We start from the raw sequence: 16,446 nt of genomic DNA on the forward strand, positions 1-16,446 counted from the left end.
ATTGATTTCAGAGAGGAAGGGAGAGGAGAGAGAGATAGAAACATCAGTGATGAGAGAGATTTATTGATTGGCTGCCTCCTGCACGCCCCCCACTGGGGTTCGAGCCCGCAACCTGGGCATGTGCCCTTGACTGGAATCGAACCTGAGACCCTTCAGTCCAACACTCTATCCATTGAGCCAAACCGGCTAGGGCTCCTTTAATATTTTTTCAGGGGACCGTGGAAGGGAGGAAGGAAAAGAGTGGGAGGGAGGGAGGGAGGGAGAGAGAAAAACAGACAGACATGATGTGAGAGAGACACGTCGATTGGTTGCCTCCCGCATATGCCCAGACTGACCAGGGCTGGGGATTGATCCTACAACCCAGGTATGTGCTGTTGACTAGGAACTGAACCTGTTACCCTTCAGTGTTCAAGATGACACTCTGACCATTGAGCCACACCAGCCAGACCCAGACCCAGATATATTTTTAAATTCAAGTGGATTTAAAGTTGTCATTTACCAATTATGATCCAATACATTGTTCTCAACAGAAGCATACTATAAGGAGTTTTCCTCAAGCCTTACTCCATCACCTTTCTCTTAATCTACTTTTTCTTCCCCCTGTTCTTACAGGGTCCACTTCCTAATACAGGTTGTCATTTCTGGCTCATGGTTTGGCAGCAAAAGACGAAAGCAGTTGTGATGCTAAACCGAGTTGTAGAGAAAGAATCGGTGAGTAATAATTAATATTTACAGCTTAGTGTCCTGCTTGTGATCATTAACTTATAAATATTTTCATATTTCTTTTGTGATATTCATTCATAACTTTTGGGCTTTAATTGCTAAAAGGTGGTGTTTCTTATCCAAAGAACTAAAGTATGCTTTTCCTTTCTTACCTTAAATATTTAAGTAACAATTGCAGACTACTACCCTCAAAGATATAAATATAATGGAACAAATACTAACTAGGAGTAGACATAAAACTTTTGAACACCTAGGCTTTAGTAGAATCTTTACAATATATTATCATAAAAAATCTTGGAAGTTTTAGAAAAGATTAAAGTGATGAGACTTTTAAAATCTTTATAGATTATTATTGGCTCTTCAGTCATGAGATAGTAAGTGGGAAATTTTTGAAATTTGAATTACAATCTAAACACAATGCTAATTACTGCTATAACGTAGGTTAAGTCTTTTAACTGCAGCTTTAGGTTGATTTTCTGTCAACTCAGCACATTGGAAAGTATTATCATTAAGGTGTCTTTCAGCCTTAAGATCTTGAACTATTCTACTTCAGATTCCTGATTCTTTATGTTTGTTTGTTTGTTTTTGTTTTTGTTTTTGTTTTGTGTGTTTTTTTAAAATATATTTTTATTGATTTTTTGCAGAGAGGAAGGGAGAGAGATAGAGAGCTAGAAACATCGATCAGCTGCCTCCTGCACATCTCCTACTGGGGATGTGCCCGCAACCCAGGTACATGCCCTTGACCGGAATCGAACCCAGGACCCTTCAGTCCGCAGGCCGATGCTCCATCCACTGAGCCAAACTGGTCTCGGCATGTTTTTGTTTTTTTTATTATTATTAGTTAAGGTATTACAAATGTGTCCTCATCCCCCCCATTAACCCCCACCCTCCCCCCAGATTCCTGATTCTTATTGTTATCTAAATTTATAGTTGCTGGTTTTCTATGGTGGTGAAAATTTTTCCAATTTATCTCTGAAGTGGCATTGACATACCAGAATGTCCAACAATCAGTTACAGTGATTTTTCATGGTTTCCAATATGATTTAAAAATTAAGTCATGATGGCATTGTCAGTTTGAACAGCTTGAGCAGCATTGCAAACTAGATGCTTTATTAGTTTTAGCCCTCATAATAGGAGGGCTATTTGATGTTTATTTTAATCTGATGTTTAAACTTTGGTGTATTACTGTATAAATAAGATAAGATTGCCACCAAAAATTGGAGATCATATTTATGGTGGTTGGATCTAGACACTTAAGAGGATTCATGTTTAATTATTTGGGGGATGATTACTTCATAGGTGGTGATGAAGACCTTATCAAGAGGTCTATAATGTCTGATTATCTTTCTTTTTATGATGTTAGCAGCCATTGTTGTTCAGTCCTTAGTTCCTTCGTTTAGGGGGTTACAAAATAGTGATACTACAATTTTATCATTCCTTTTTGAGTTTATGTTGAAATACTTATATTAAAAAAATTTTTTTCATTCCAGTTACTTGACCACTTTTATAGAGAAAAAGCAGTTTTTAAAACAGTTGATTCCCTAGTGTCCTCAACAGGTGACCAGTTAGGGTTCTTTTAGTCTTAGGGAGGGGCATATCAATTATTATGAACTCATGGATTAAAAAATATTTTATTAATTTCATTTTACTTGAAGAGATTCCTGCTACCTCTTCAAGTTGGGCCCTGCGTCCTTTTAAAACAAACCTAAGAGTCCTTAATAGCCTTCTTGCTATCTGGAATAACGACATATTGAAGGCTCATCTTAAAACTCTTTTTCAGGGAATCAGGCATTTCTTTTTTTAAATTTAATATGTTTTTATTGATTTTTAGAGAGAGAGAGGGATAGAGAGATAGAAACCTCGATGAGAGAAACATCATCCATTGGCTGCCTCCTGCACGCCCCCTCCTGGGGATTGAGCCCGCAACCCCAGCATGTGCCCTAATCGGGAATCCACCCACTGACCTTTTGGTTCCTGGGTCCACACTCAGTCACTGAGCCACAGCGGCCAGGCTCAGGCATGTCTTTAAGGAGCCTTGCTACTGGGTTGGTCATTGTTTTTAAAGCTTTTCAGTGAACAGAGCCAGAGAAAAAATATGTTTGTATGTTAAGATAATAATACCTCAGGAGTTCATACTGATATTTCCAAATTAAATTTAGGAATATAGGGGTTGGCTTAATTTGTTCTACTTTATATGTGTTACCTTCCATTCTGGTTCTCAAAAGACACTAGGGATGTAGAATATTTTATAACGACTCATTTACTTTGTCCCAAATTTCACACAAATATTAGTCCTAAAAACAGTACCAACTCCATCACCAAAATAATTCCTGAAAAATGTTTAAAAGTTTTTGTTTTCTCCATTCTTTCTGTGTGTGTGTGTTATGTTTTACCTACGTTGTCAGAGTATATAGCATACTAGAGTCTCTCTTATATCCCTTTAGAAATCTTAGTTCTCCCATCCAAGTAATAACCAGGTCCGACCCTGCTTAGCTTCCGAGATCAGACAAGATCTGGCGCGTTCAGCGTGGTATGGCCATAGACTAGAAATCTTAGTTCTACATGTAAATGTGTATTTAATATTCATCACCAGTTTTTGTTACTGTCTTTCCAGTTGTTCTGTCTATAGTCATTTTCTGGTGGATCCTAAGGAAGGACTCACAGGCATTATATTATAGTCCCTGATTTCTTACATGTTGATAACAGTTTACCTGCTGTCATAATACTTAAAAGTCAGTTTGGCAAGACATGAACTCCTTTTTACATTAGCTTTTCTTTGAGCAACTTAAATATATTACTTCATTTCTTTCTGGCATTCAAATTACTTTCAAAGTCAAATGGAAATCTTATTGTTTTTCCTTTATAAGTCACTTTTTTTTTTAACCTAGGTTACCCAAGGGATTTTTCTCTCCACATTCTATTAATTGTACCTAAATATGTCTTACGGGCATTCTGGGTTAGTTTCTCCAGGTGCATAGTGTACTCTTTCATTATGTGAATTGAAATATTTTTTTCTCTTTTTAAAGAAAAATTTATTGAATCACTTTTATTATTTATTGTTCTCTTGCTTGCTTTGGTGTTCTTTGGGTCCTCCTATTATATATGTGTTAGATTTTCTTTGCCCATTTTTTTTTTAATATATTTTATTGATTTTTTACAGAGAGGAAGGGAGAGAGATAGAGAGTTAGAAACATCGATGAGAGAGAAACATCGATCAGCTGCCTCCTGCACATCTCCTACTGGGGATGTGCCCGCAACCAAGGTACATGCCCTTGACCGGAATCGAACCTGGGACCTTGCAGTCCGCAGGCCGACGCTCTATCCACTGAGCCAAACTGGTTTCGGCTCTTTGCCCATTTTTTATATTTATCACAATGTCTCTCTAATTCTATTTGTCACTTCATTTATTTTTTAATTTTATTTTAATTTTCTTCTTTTCCTCTTAAGAAATGATCTATTTTATTTATTCATGTCTCTGTTCCTCTTAGTTTAATTAGTCTTCTTTTCTAAAATGATGTGGTTTATTAATGAAATGACTAACCTTGCCTCAGCCTACTGGCTTCATAATTTGGCTTTTGGGAAGATACTTTTATTGTCACAAACCTAATTTCATATTAGTAGTTCTGCCAAAAGGTAATAACTCTCGGTAAAGGTGGGTTACCTTTTGATACTCTTGTCTGACTTAATTTTAGTAAGTAAATATGAAGTGTTATTTCTAGATATGTAGCATTTAGTAGTAGATTCATATATATTTATGGAAACTACTTATAAAGTAGAGCCTTTTCAATATTGTTTGAATACAAGATTCTTCTAAGTGTTTGGTACTTTTGGAAACATAAAGGGAATTGCCAGTATGATGTTACTCTATGTTTTTATGCTTTTGAAATGACAGGTTCATTTTTATTTTATGAGTATGATACCTGTTTGTGACTTTTATATATGTTATAGGAACATTTTACAAACCTGCCCTTATAAAATGCCCATCAGATTAAAATAAACATCAAATATAGTGTGACTGTTCTTAGATTTGGATTGTTGAAAAAAATAGTATCTATGTATGTGGTTTGTTTTTACCCCCAACTTTTTATGGTTTTATAATGTCTATATTCTAAATATATATATATACATATTCTTAAATTTAGGTTAAATGTGCACAGTACTGGCCAACAAAAGACGACCGGGAGATGCTGTTTAAAGAAACAGGATTCAGTGTGAAGTTCTTGTCAGAAGATGTGAAGTCATATTATACAGTACATCTACTGCAGTTAGAAAATATCAATGTAAGACTTTTCATGCCCCAAAGTTATATGAAAATTTAAAGAATTATTCTTTATTAAGATTTTTTAAAAATTATAATTGGCACAATATTACATTAGTTTCAGATGTTCTTTGTTATTAGATTTGAAGTTCGGAGTAGCACATTTTTATCATAATACTTCCTTTTCTGGACCATTGAGATCAAATGAAGATGTGTATGCGAAGCACCTAATGCAGAATAGGAACCCAATAAACGACAGCTCCTGGTACTTACCACTGTTCAAAGTAGCAAGCTATTTAAAAAAATAACTTACTAGAATGTTGTTAATTTAAGTGATTCACCACACAGAAATTTGGCATTACTGAATTGGGAGAAATGGTGAAATAAATTGAACATGTGGTCTTAAGAGTGTATACTTGGATTTTTTCCAGAAATATAAGAATTGTTCTCTGGTACTTGGTTGAGATACATGTAAATGGTGGATTGTGAGCCTGCTGTTGTCAAGCTGGGGATCAAGACCTTTCTCTTCTTTTCCCACTTACCTCTTTTACCTTCTTTGTATTGTAATTAGAATATCTAGAAAATATGAAATGAGAGTGATTCTGAAATGCAATTAGAAACTAAGAAAACTAGAAAATAGGAAAATGTTTGCCTGCCATAAATGACTTTAAGAATGTATCTAGTGCAAACAAAACAAAACAAAAAGGAATGTATCTAGTCTATAATATGAGATACTCTTTTAGTTAACCATTAAGTAGATTAATTAACATGATTATTAACAAAAAAGGCTTTACAGAGAACAAAGGGATATACATAAAAGTATTTTCTAGATACCTAGAAATATTTCTATGGTTGATCTCTTGAATACCTCTTTTTATTTTATACTCTAAGCACAGGTACTTAGAGTACTATGTACTTAAGGCCCAGGTCCAGCTTTCCATGACATCCATAACTAAGCTTATTATGTTATCTCTTTAGGTCCTCTAAGAAGGCTCAGGGTTGGGAATTATAAGGCTTAGACTTGTAAATTTTTAAATTTCCCTTACTGTATTTATTCTGCACCAACTGTTTCATTTACATATGTCTTAAGCTATTTGATACTGGATTGTACAATGCTATTCCCAGAAACAGAACTGCATTTCCATAAACTTCTCATGGTTCTCTGAATCATCTTCTTTTGGTATTTATCCCAGGTACTTCATCTCTATGTCATTAAAATGAAGAAGGGCATAGATGTTTTTCCCTGTTTCTGAAACCTAATTGAAAATTGATTATATCTCAAATAATAAAACAGTGACTTTTGTGTTTTGTTTATCAGTTCACAAAGCACTTTCACATATCATTTGACCCACAGTGTTCCTGGAATGTGGATAGAGTAAATATTCTTAATATCCCTTTACTTCATATTTTCTTTAAAAACCAACAAACACTAAAATCTGTTAGGTTATAGGATTTCCCCCCACACTCCTATAGACAGACTACTCAGCTAATAAATGACAGACCAGAACTCAAATTCAGATCTCCTATATTCTAATGACATGGGGTTAAGTCTTTTGAAAAAGACTTTGTAGAAAAAGAAAGTTCTTGGTTCTAAAGCATCTTTCTAAAGTTGAGGTTACCATGTGAGCTGACCAACCACTCTGTTTTAGTTGCTAGCAACTGCATGATTTCTTACTGGCCTGGGTTCAGTCTACCATAATTAAATAGCAACAATTTGTTTATATTCTAGTTTAAGATCTTTAGTAAGAACTAGGAATGTTAGAAGAATAAAGTAGCATTTCAGTGTGAGAGGTAGAATTGCATTTGGTTAGATATTTAGACTCGAACCAAATTGCCTGAGTTTAAGTCCCAGCTCACCGCTCTTGGTTGTGTGATTGGTCTCATCTACAAAGTGAGGATAATGATGTACCTGTCTCATGGGGTCATTAAGTATCAAGTGAGTTAATACCATAATAATGTCGAAGACTCAGTGCAGGATCCATAGTTATTAGTAGTTGCCCATACCTTTTTCCTTTGAAATACTAATGAATTGCAAAGGACTGTGGAGTAATGGTAATTGAAAACAGGTTGAGGGAGAAAGAAATAATGAGGGAGGGATGAAGTAGGGCAGTGATGGCGAACCTCTGACACGTGTGTCAGAGGTGACACGCGAACTCATTTTTTTGGTTGATTTTTCTTTGTTAAATGGCATTTAAATATATAAAATAAATATCAAAAATATAAGTCTTTAACTGTGGTTGCAAATATCAAAAAATTTCTATGTGACACGGCACCAGAGTTAAGTTAGCGTTTTTCAAAATGCTGACACGCCGAGCTCAAAAGGTTTGCCATCACTGAAGTAGGGGAGGATAGCCAACCTCACCTGCAGATCTTTTTTATTTTTTAAGCTTTATTGTTGAAAGTATTACATATGTCCCCCCCCCCCCATTGACCCCCTTTGTCCTGCCCCCCCCCCCCGCCCCTAGGCCGTTTCCCCTTACAGATCTTTCTTGATAATCCCTGAGCTTCAGAGAACCAGTTGGCTTCTAAAGGAGTCTGGCTTGTATCTATTAACAGATCCAGGGCCAAAAGCAGTCTGTGCAGGCCCTGCTCTTTTACAGAGCTCTTGTCTTAATGGATCAGTAAAGCTACATACCAGCAGTTTTCTCCAGTGTCTTGATTATAGCTAAGAATCTGAACTTTGGCCCCGAATGAAGAGATTCAATCTCTGCTTTTAAAGTGGCCCTGTGGCTTAAGCTGTGAAGATATTTTTTGAGGGGCTTTTAAAATACAAGGTCATCAAGAGTACTTATTTGTTTTTTAGGTGTTTTTTTAGTTGCCTTTCACTATTTTCCATAATACTGTTGGCCAGCTATATGTTTACCAAGTTTCAGGAATACTGTTGTAATGCCAACAGCTGGCCGTCTATTTCTCTGTTCCTGTAGATTTGCCCAAAACAGATGAGTGTCTAAGTATTATGAAGTTTAGCTGGGATTTGAGTTAAAACAGCATAAAGGTTTATCCCACCTGGAATGTCCTCTCTTCTCTGCCTATTTGTAGCCTTCAAGCGCTATCACTTGTGTCCCATTTCTTTCTTAGATCTCATATCTGTGATGTATTTATTTCTAACAGCTACAAGCTTCTCTCCATAATTTAAGTTTTACCATTGTACTGGCTTGTTCACTATTTTTACATGTGTATTGTGTATTTTGACTCCATATAACAAGGTTTTCAACTCCTCATGGGCACAGTCCTTACCTGTTACCTTTGAACTTCCTTTTGCCATTGCACTGAGTACATTTTTCACCATACTGCACCTGAGTGGTTATTCTCAAATGCAGGCATGATCCTTTCACCATGCTCTAAAAACCTTCCATGGGCAATGCGGAAGCCCATGACCCAGCCTAGTCTGGTCCTTGCCTCCTTGTCTAATCTCCTCGGGCACTCAGGATTTGTTCTTGCTGAAAGACTTACACTTCCAAGTAGGCTTTTCCTTGGGGGCCCGTGCCCCTGAGTATTGCTTTTTTCTTTGCTTAGCACGAAAACCCCATACCCTAACTATTCATGTCCCTCTCCTCCCCTTTGAATCTGGTGAGTTCTAGTAATCTTTCAAACTAAATCAAAGTAACTAAATATTTAACATGGACAATATTAATCTCCTGGCAAAAATAATGAGAGACTAAAGTAAGGCAGTGACAGTGAGGGTATAGATATGATAAGTCAGTATTTAGGAGATAGGGTTAACAAACTTCAATATTCTTCGAGTGCAGAGGAAATAATTCACTATTGAAAATGTGGAGAGTTTACAATTGATTAGAGCTTATTAGGGGCTACAATAAAGGTAATGAATTAGTATAATAGTTTCAGAAATAGTTTATGGTAAGCATTTATCAAGCATATGTTAGGCACTTTGCATTAGTAGTTTCAATTATTCCTCACAATAGCCTTCTAAGATAAGTACTCTTGTTAACCCCATTTATAGTCGACAAAATTGGGGATTAGGAAAGCCTTTTAGAATCATAATCTTGGTACCTCCTATATATGCTTAAAGTATAAAAATTATTAGAATTGGAACCATAGAGCTGTATAGATTTATACTAATTAGAAAATATGTAATATTATGTATATTGATGATAAAAAATAATAAGTAACTTGAATGGCTTTAGATGGCATGCTCTTAAGTTATCATTGCCTTAAGCCTATCAGCTCCCCATTGTCTCAGACCTACTCAACTCTAGATTATCTTTCTGGTCTCCATATACAGGGTGGGGCAGACGTAGGTTTACAGTTGTGACTATGCAAAATACAGAGTTTACTTTTATGTTATTTATTAATTATTGTATTTTTCATAGAAATAACTGTAAGCCTACTTCCCCCCCCCCATAATGAGTTTGAGATCCTTATTCAAAGACTTTAAATTTAGAATTCTCCTTCAAAAAATGTAAATGAGATTTTTGCCTTAAAAAGAATAGTGACCCACTGACATTTTTATGTAGAGTTAGTACACATAATGCAACATTTTACAGAGAAAATTTAGCAGGCATGTACAGAGCAGCTAGAGATGGGGATAGCTATGAAGTTGTGGATGCAAACCAGGTGTATGTGGGTGTGAGATACAAAAGTGGGAAAAGGGTGGGAGGGATGGACTGGGCATCACTGAAGAAAAACGGATGTGATGTGGTGACTTAGGAGAAGGAAAGAGTGCTTCCACAGTTTTGAAATAAGGATTTGTCAAATATTCTAAAGTCGAAATGTAGAGCTTGTTTGGAATAAAGATTCATTTTGTTTAGCTCTATCCTTTGGCAAACCTTTTCCCCCCACACATGAAAAAGAGGGAAAGGGGGTCCAATTATGCATATAAACATTTTTTTTTTATACCACAGAGTAAGCATAAGTCTCATTGCTTTATGTGGTCTTTTGGGACTTACATGGTTTTGTGAGTTGTGTTTTTTTTTAATCTTTTTTTTTTTCCAGTAGGATTAAATTAAAGAAGTTTTTTTAGTATAGTTTGGTAGAGAAGAAAAAGACCAATTTTTCAAAAATCTATTAGTGGAGAAGACTGTATTATACAAATAGTTGCGAGCATTTCTGGGAACTGGCTTTGAGTATCTCAGACAGCATGACCTGAATTTGGAAAAACACACACACAAGGGACCACTAGTCTTGAGCCAAAATCATACAAGCAAAGAAAAAGCAAGCAGTCACTTAGGATTGTGAGGTAACCATAGGTATTGAGCCAGGAGATGATGCAATAACTGAACATATAACCACATAGGAACACTGGGCCACACCCTAAGGAGCACAGCTTATATGCAAGCAGGGTCCTGGGCTACCTCCCCAAGACCTGGGGTATCCAACAGGTTCATACCATACCTGGTTTAGGCTCACATGGACCAAGTCTGGCTCTGTTGTGCATGGTTAGCACTGCATGGTGGCTGATGACCACAGCAGGTGGTTGTCAGGTTGTTACCTGTCCATTTATGACTTTGTAAAAAACTTCTTAATTTGAATGTTTTAAATACCTTTCTTTAATACAGTAAATTTAATTCCCTCTTTCGTATACAGTAAGATACTATCTTTTTAGTATACAGTTTTTGAGGTTTTTTGGTTTTTTGGGTTTTTTTTTAAAATATATTTTATTGATTTTTTTACAGAGAGGAAGGGAGAGGGATAGAGAGTTAGAAACATCGATCAGCTGCCTCCTGCATACTCCCCACCGGGGATGTGCCCGCAACCAAGGTACATGCCCTTGACCAGAATCGAACCTGGGACCTTTTAGTCCCCAGGCCGACGCTCTATCCAGTGAGCTAAACCGGCCAGGGCCAGTTCTGAGTTTTGAGAATGCATTTAGTTGTGTAACACCCCCCATCAACATCCCTCTCCAAATTTTCTCATGCCTGTGTACAGTCAGCCCTACCCCCCACCCCCCACTCCCAGCTCCTCGAATCCACTGAGCTGCTTCTATTCCTATAATTTTGCCTTTTCCAGACTGTCATATAAGCGGAATCCTACAGTATGTATCTTTTACAGCCTGGCTTCCTTCACGTCCCATACTTTGGAAATGTTTTGAAGTCTAGTAACCACAATGATCATTTTTATTAGTAGTAGGGAGATCTTCTAGTACCTTAGTATATTAATCTGTGCAGGATCATGATATATTTGGAATTATGAAAGCTGGATATAAAATTAGTCACTAACACTATATACTGAACCTTTTTTAAATATATTTTTAAATTTCTGCACTGTTTTATCAGTTCTATACCTAACTGATATAACTTAGTCTGGGACTTAGGATTCTTTATTTCTACTGAAAAGGGGGAAATTCTATTATTTTTTTAATGAAAACTGACTTTAGTTTTGAAAATTTATATTGAAAGCAGGATGCTATAATAATAATGTTTAGCTGTTAACCATTAAAAATATCATGACTTTTTATGTTGCTTCTATGGCTTCTCCTACCAAAAACATCATAAAACTGAAAAATTGTGCAAAGACATGTTAGAGGATTATTGCTTCGTTTACAGAAATGAAAAGTACAAGGCACATAAGTGCTTCTTGGGGCAAAAGGCAATTGGCAAAAGCTAAGGAACATTTTCATAATGAGTTATTCAGAAATATAAGATCATCAGGAATATCCAGGAAGTGATAGTGAATGCCAGGCAGGCATTAAGAGACAGGAAACATTTAGCATGTTGGTAAACCATTTTAGCATATCAGCAAAGGCATATAAACAGTTTTAGGACTGGAAATTATTACCATAGGGAAAAGCAGCAATTAAGAGAGCAATTTCTATTAAAAAATGTAAAGGTTTTTTTTTAAATTCTTAAGTTGTTCCTCTGTGCCTTTGTAGCAGAATCTAAAAGATAACTCATAGAATGGAAAAAGATTATATCTAAAAAAAATTGGAATTCCTAAAAGAGAAACCATTAAAAAATGTAAAATTATACTAGTAGACATTTTTAAAAATAGGGGGAAAAAAGAATCCACTCATCATCATGTATGAATTAAAAAAAATAATACGCAACATATATGGTACAGGTTAGTGGTTAAGAACCCAAATGCTGCACCAGATTGCATCTTTAAATTCTGGCTCTGCCTATTTCTAAATGTGTGATGTTGAATAAATCACTCAACCTTTTAGCTCTGTTTTCTCATCTATAAAATGGTTTTTAAAAGGATTGTTGTATGCTCAATACATAAAACACTTAGAATATACCTGCAAAATAATGTGTTAGCTATTATTAAAATATTCTAAAGAAAATTTTCCCAAACTTGTGTAAATTATTATCAAAAACCAAAGGAAAAATCAGGTACTAAAAGTCCATAGGATTCAAAGCATTACACAAAACACAACCTTTCTGAAGTAATTTTTTAAAAGAAGAAAGAACTAACTTTTTCCTTTGATTTTTACCTTTCAGAGTGGTGAAACCAGAACAATATCTCACTTTCATTATACTACCTGGCCAGATTTTGGAGTCCCTGAATCACCAGCTTCATTTCTCAATTTCTTATGTAAAGTGAGAGAATCAGGTTCCTTGAGTCCTGAACATGGGCCTGCAGTGATCCACTGCAGTGCAGGCATTGGGCGGTCAGGCACCTTTTCTCTAGTAGATACGTGTCTTGTTCTGGTAAGTGCCTCTTATGATCTAATTTTAGGCATGTTTACTTTTGTATTGTTTCCATTAGCAGAAATGAGCTCTAATGTCAGTATCCTAGAACTGCGTTTTTCAAATTTAAACTTCTGCCTTTTTACAAAAAAACAAAACTAAAAATCTCATGTACACTATTGCAGCTGCACTTACAAAATATAAGAACAGTTGCACCTTAATACATCTATTGATGCCTATATATAGTATATTTCATTCAAAAATTGGATTGATGTATCAAAGTGAACTTTGACATGTGTAAAACTCCAGTGTCTGTTCTATTAATGGTGACTATTAAAACTGAATTGTGTTTGTGCCTGTTCCCTGCCAAACAAAATTTCAACAACTTTTTTCTTTTTTAGCTGTGGGGAGGTATGGTGGTTATAATACCATATCAATAGTCCAGGGCTGATGCAGTGTCTCACCAGTGTCGTTGTGGATCTGGGCTCTTTCTGTTTTCCTTCTTCACCATCTCCAGATGGCTGCTGTGCACAGACATGAAGGCGGAAGGGCAGTGGGCAAAAAGCTTTACTCCTGCCACAATCTTCTTTAAAAAAAAAAAAAAAAAAAAAGAGCACTAATAATCTCAGTGAACCTTTCTTTACATTAAGCCAGAACTGGTCATAAATCCTTCCTTAGACCAAACACTGGGCAAGTTGAACGAGTTGACTGTGATTGGTTTGGAATCAATTGTGAATCAGCTAAAAGTCCAAAAGTCCTCCATCTACTATTTAAACAGTTGAGGTGGGGAGAGAACAGGTGTCTGGGGAAGGTGGTTTTGTACAGACATGCAACTTTGATGATAACTTATCCTTGTTTCTTAGGAAGAACATAGGACATGCCAAAACTCTTAGCAATTATCCTGTATTGCTTCTCTTTCCTGGACTCTTAACAACAAAAGGCTTGAATAATTTACTTTCTACCTTTTTTTGCAGATGGAGAAAGGAGATGATATTAACATTAAACAACTGTTACTGAATATGAGAAAATATCGAATGGGACTTATTCAGACGCCAGATCAACTCAGATTTTCATATATGACTATAATAGAAGGAGCAAAATTTATAAAAGGAGATTCAAATATACAGGTAAGCTTTTTCAGGGAAAAAATAGTACCTGTGTAATATGATTAGCATCAAATAACTGCACTCCATTTAAGCAACTTATAGTCTCCCTTCCAAAAGGCATATTTACATTCATGTGGCAAATCCAGCTGGCCAATTTACAATTATAAAATTTAAGCTCACTTCCTCAAATATACCTACCTCAGCCTCATGTGAAAAAGAAAATAAAATTTTCATGTAAGGAGGGTTTAAGCATTTAATCATTAAAATAAACTAGAAAAAAAAATAAACCAGAAAATTTAGGTACTTTTCTGCCGGAGTCCATTCATTGTCTTCACTAGCTGAGTTTAGACAGAGATCCCCCAAAAGCTAGTAGCCCTTGAAAGTCCTAGTAAAGGTCAGGGCTTGAAAGTCCTAGCAAAGGTCAGAACTGTGCACCACCCAGTTAATCTAGGAACCACCCAGTTAATTTAGGTAATAATAGTTGAAGCATCCCCACCTTAGTTCCCTTAATTCCTTAGATACTTATGTAGATCCTTGTTGATTATTGTTAACCAGATACTCTGCCTACTCCTGGAAATCTATGAGCTAATCAGATACTTTGTCCATTCCTGGAAATTGTCTGCTGATTTGTGTGTCATTGAAACCTCCTTACCCTAAAGGCTACTCCAGATCAATAAAAGATTGGAGCAGCCTGAGCATGGGTGGAAGTCCTTCGGGACTTGCCCGCCTGGTCCCCCAATATTGCAAAATTATCTCGTGTCTTTTTCTCTCATTTGTTGTGCGGCTCCTCTTTCAGATACCGAACCCTACTCCACGCAGAACGTGGAGGGAGTGTTACTCGACACTTTTCCTCATTAAAAACTTGATCTGAGATTATAGAATACTTAGTTTATATAATAGATATTTTATTGAGAATTTGAGGCAGTTGATTTTGGAGTGCCTTTTAGTTGAGTGAGTTTGCTGCTCAGAGGCATGGCAAAATGACATTATTGTGTTTTATTTTAATCACCAGCATATTCTCTCTCTCTCTCTCTCTCTCTCTCTCTCTCTCTCTCTCTCTCTCTCTCTCTGTCTCTCTCTCACACACACACACACACACACACACACACACCCTTTGATGAGGGCTTTTCTTGTTGACAGATTCTGAATTTGTTGCATATTCCGGGATGTGGCCCAATAAGATTTTATTTTTGGCATCTCATTTTTTGACATTGTTGAGTTTTGTCTAGAATAAGGCCAAGTTGCTATAACTAGGTCTTAGTAGAGGACAGAAACTTCAGATATTGACCAACATAAATTCTGGAGACAATTCAATATTTTTTATTGGGTACTTTCTTAAACTATCTGGTGTTTGAAGTTGCTGTGCTTTTTACAGGTAATCATGAGGGTTTATATGATAGTTAATCTAGAGTACCTGGCTTAAGATTCTGACCCTATTATTCATTAGCCGCATAGCGTTGAACAAGTTACTTAAACTCTCTCAACGCATCTCATCTATAAAAAGGTTGTAATAAGAACAGTAGTAGTACCTACCTCCTAAGATTCCTCTTAGGATTAAAAACTAGTGTACTTGAAGCATTAGGACAGTAAGTGCTTAGTAAGTATCTTTTGTTTCCTGACTTGCATCTTCTTCAATATAAAAAATCTATTTGGACTTAGTAACAAAAATTTGAAATAAGGGAAGAAAGAAAAATGATATATAGTCATCTAAAGAGAAAACATCTTACTCTTATGTTCCATTATGGTAGTTTTCACAACTATTGGCAAAATATTCTTTCTGGATATGGTTTAAGTCCTCTTAGGTCCTTGCTCAGGAGAGTTTAGTTTCACCCCGTTGTTTCTCAAATGAATTTCAGAGACCTCTGTCCTTGAGATCTGCTTTCTTTCTGGCCTCGTCTCACAGGATTCAGCTCAATGTGTTCTCATCTTCTCACCAAATTGTACCAAACTGTATTACTCACTGTCTTCCAAATATAACAAATTATAGAATTTTACGTTCTCTAAGTCTTTTGTGAATCTACTACTATAAAACAAAAAGATGCATTAATATACAGCTTAATAAAATAGACACAGGAAAGTTGGAGTGTGGTAAAATGCCCTTTTCTTTTTAATTCCTCTGTTGTATAATAATGAGGCAAGTTAGAAACTCGTTTATCAGTGTATTAATGAATTTTCCAGGATTTTAAAAAATGTAAATATACAAGGACTGTTTTAACAATGCTGTTTTGTATCAAAGTAACTCCAGGGAGTGCGCATCCCATAAGTTCTATAAAAGTATAGGTTGCATTGTTAATTTCTGTTCAAATCATTCAAATCCTGCAACAATAGCTATATAGTTCCTTATTCAGTAGACTTGAGACGCCATCTTTCCATGATAGGATCTTCAAAGGGGGCCACCCCGTCTACACCAAGTCATTTTGTGCCCGTGTTGAAGTTATAAATAATCAAAGCCATTCCTCTCCCTTCTGCCTCCTCTACTACTCTGGTTATTGGCAGGAGATGGATGGTTGTCTTATTAGCCCTAGAAAGACTTCAGAGACCGTGATCCCCTGTGTTGAGGTTCTACTTACCTTCTCCCTTTTTGGCCTGTATTTTGTCACTGCCTTTATCTTCCAGAGGCCTAGAAATACTCTGCACCTCTTCTTCCTTGTCCTCTCTCTCTAGGGAGGGTGGCAGGAAGGGCAAAGGAGACTAATACTTGCCAGGTATGATGCTAGGCCCTTTCACCTGTCATCTTATTATCACAGCAGGCTTCGTGGGTAGGTGATGAAAA

The 16,446-nt window shown here is 36.2% G+C and overlaps 1 protein-coding gene across 4 annotated transcripts in view; it reads left to right on the forward strand.

The window, feature by feature from the left end:
• The window catches only part of PTPN2 (protein tyrosine phosphatase non-receptor type 2), a 67,563-nt gene that overhangs the window by 37,111 nt on the left and 14,006 nt on the right, over positions 1–16,446 (forward strand). For all 4 annotated transcript variants that reach the window (XR_004970134.1, XM_036323695.1, XM_036323697.1 and 1 more), the window contains exons 4-7: positions 613–711; positions 4,866–5,003; positions 12,379–12,588; positions 13,542–13,694. Coding sequence is in view for 3 of the 4 variants with exons in the window: in XM_036323695.1 (XP_036179588.1) it covers positions 613–711; positions 4,866–5,003; positions 12,379–12,588; positions 13,542–13,694 (600 nt within the window). In the remaining variant the exon portion in view is untranslated. The remainder of the gene's footprint in view (positions 1–612; positions 712–4,865; positions 5,004–12,378; positions 12,589–13,541; positions 13,695–16,446) is intronic.

The sequence above is a fragment of the Myotis myotis genome, unplaced genomic scaffold, assembly GCF_014108235.1.
Source record: "Myotis myotis isolate mMyoMyo1 unplaced genomic scaffold, mMyoMyo1.p scaffold_m19_p_9, whole genome shotgun sequence".
Lineage (NCBI taxonomy): Eukaryota > Metazoa > Chordata > Mammalia > Chiroptera > Vespertilionidae > Myotis > Myotis myotis.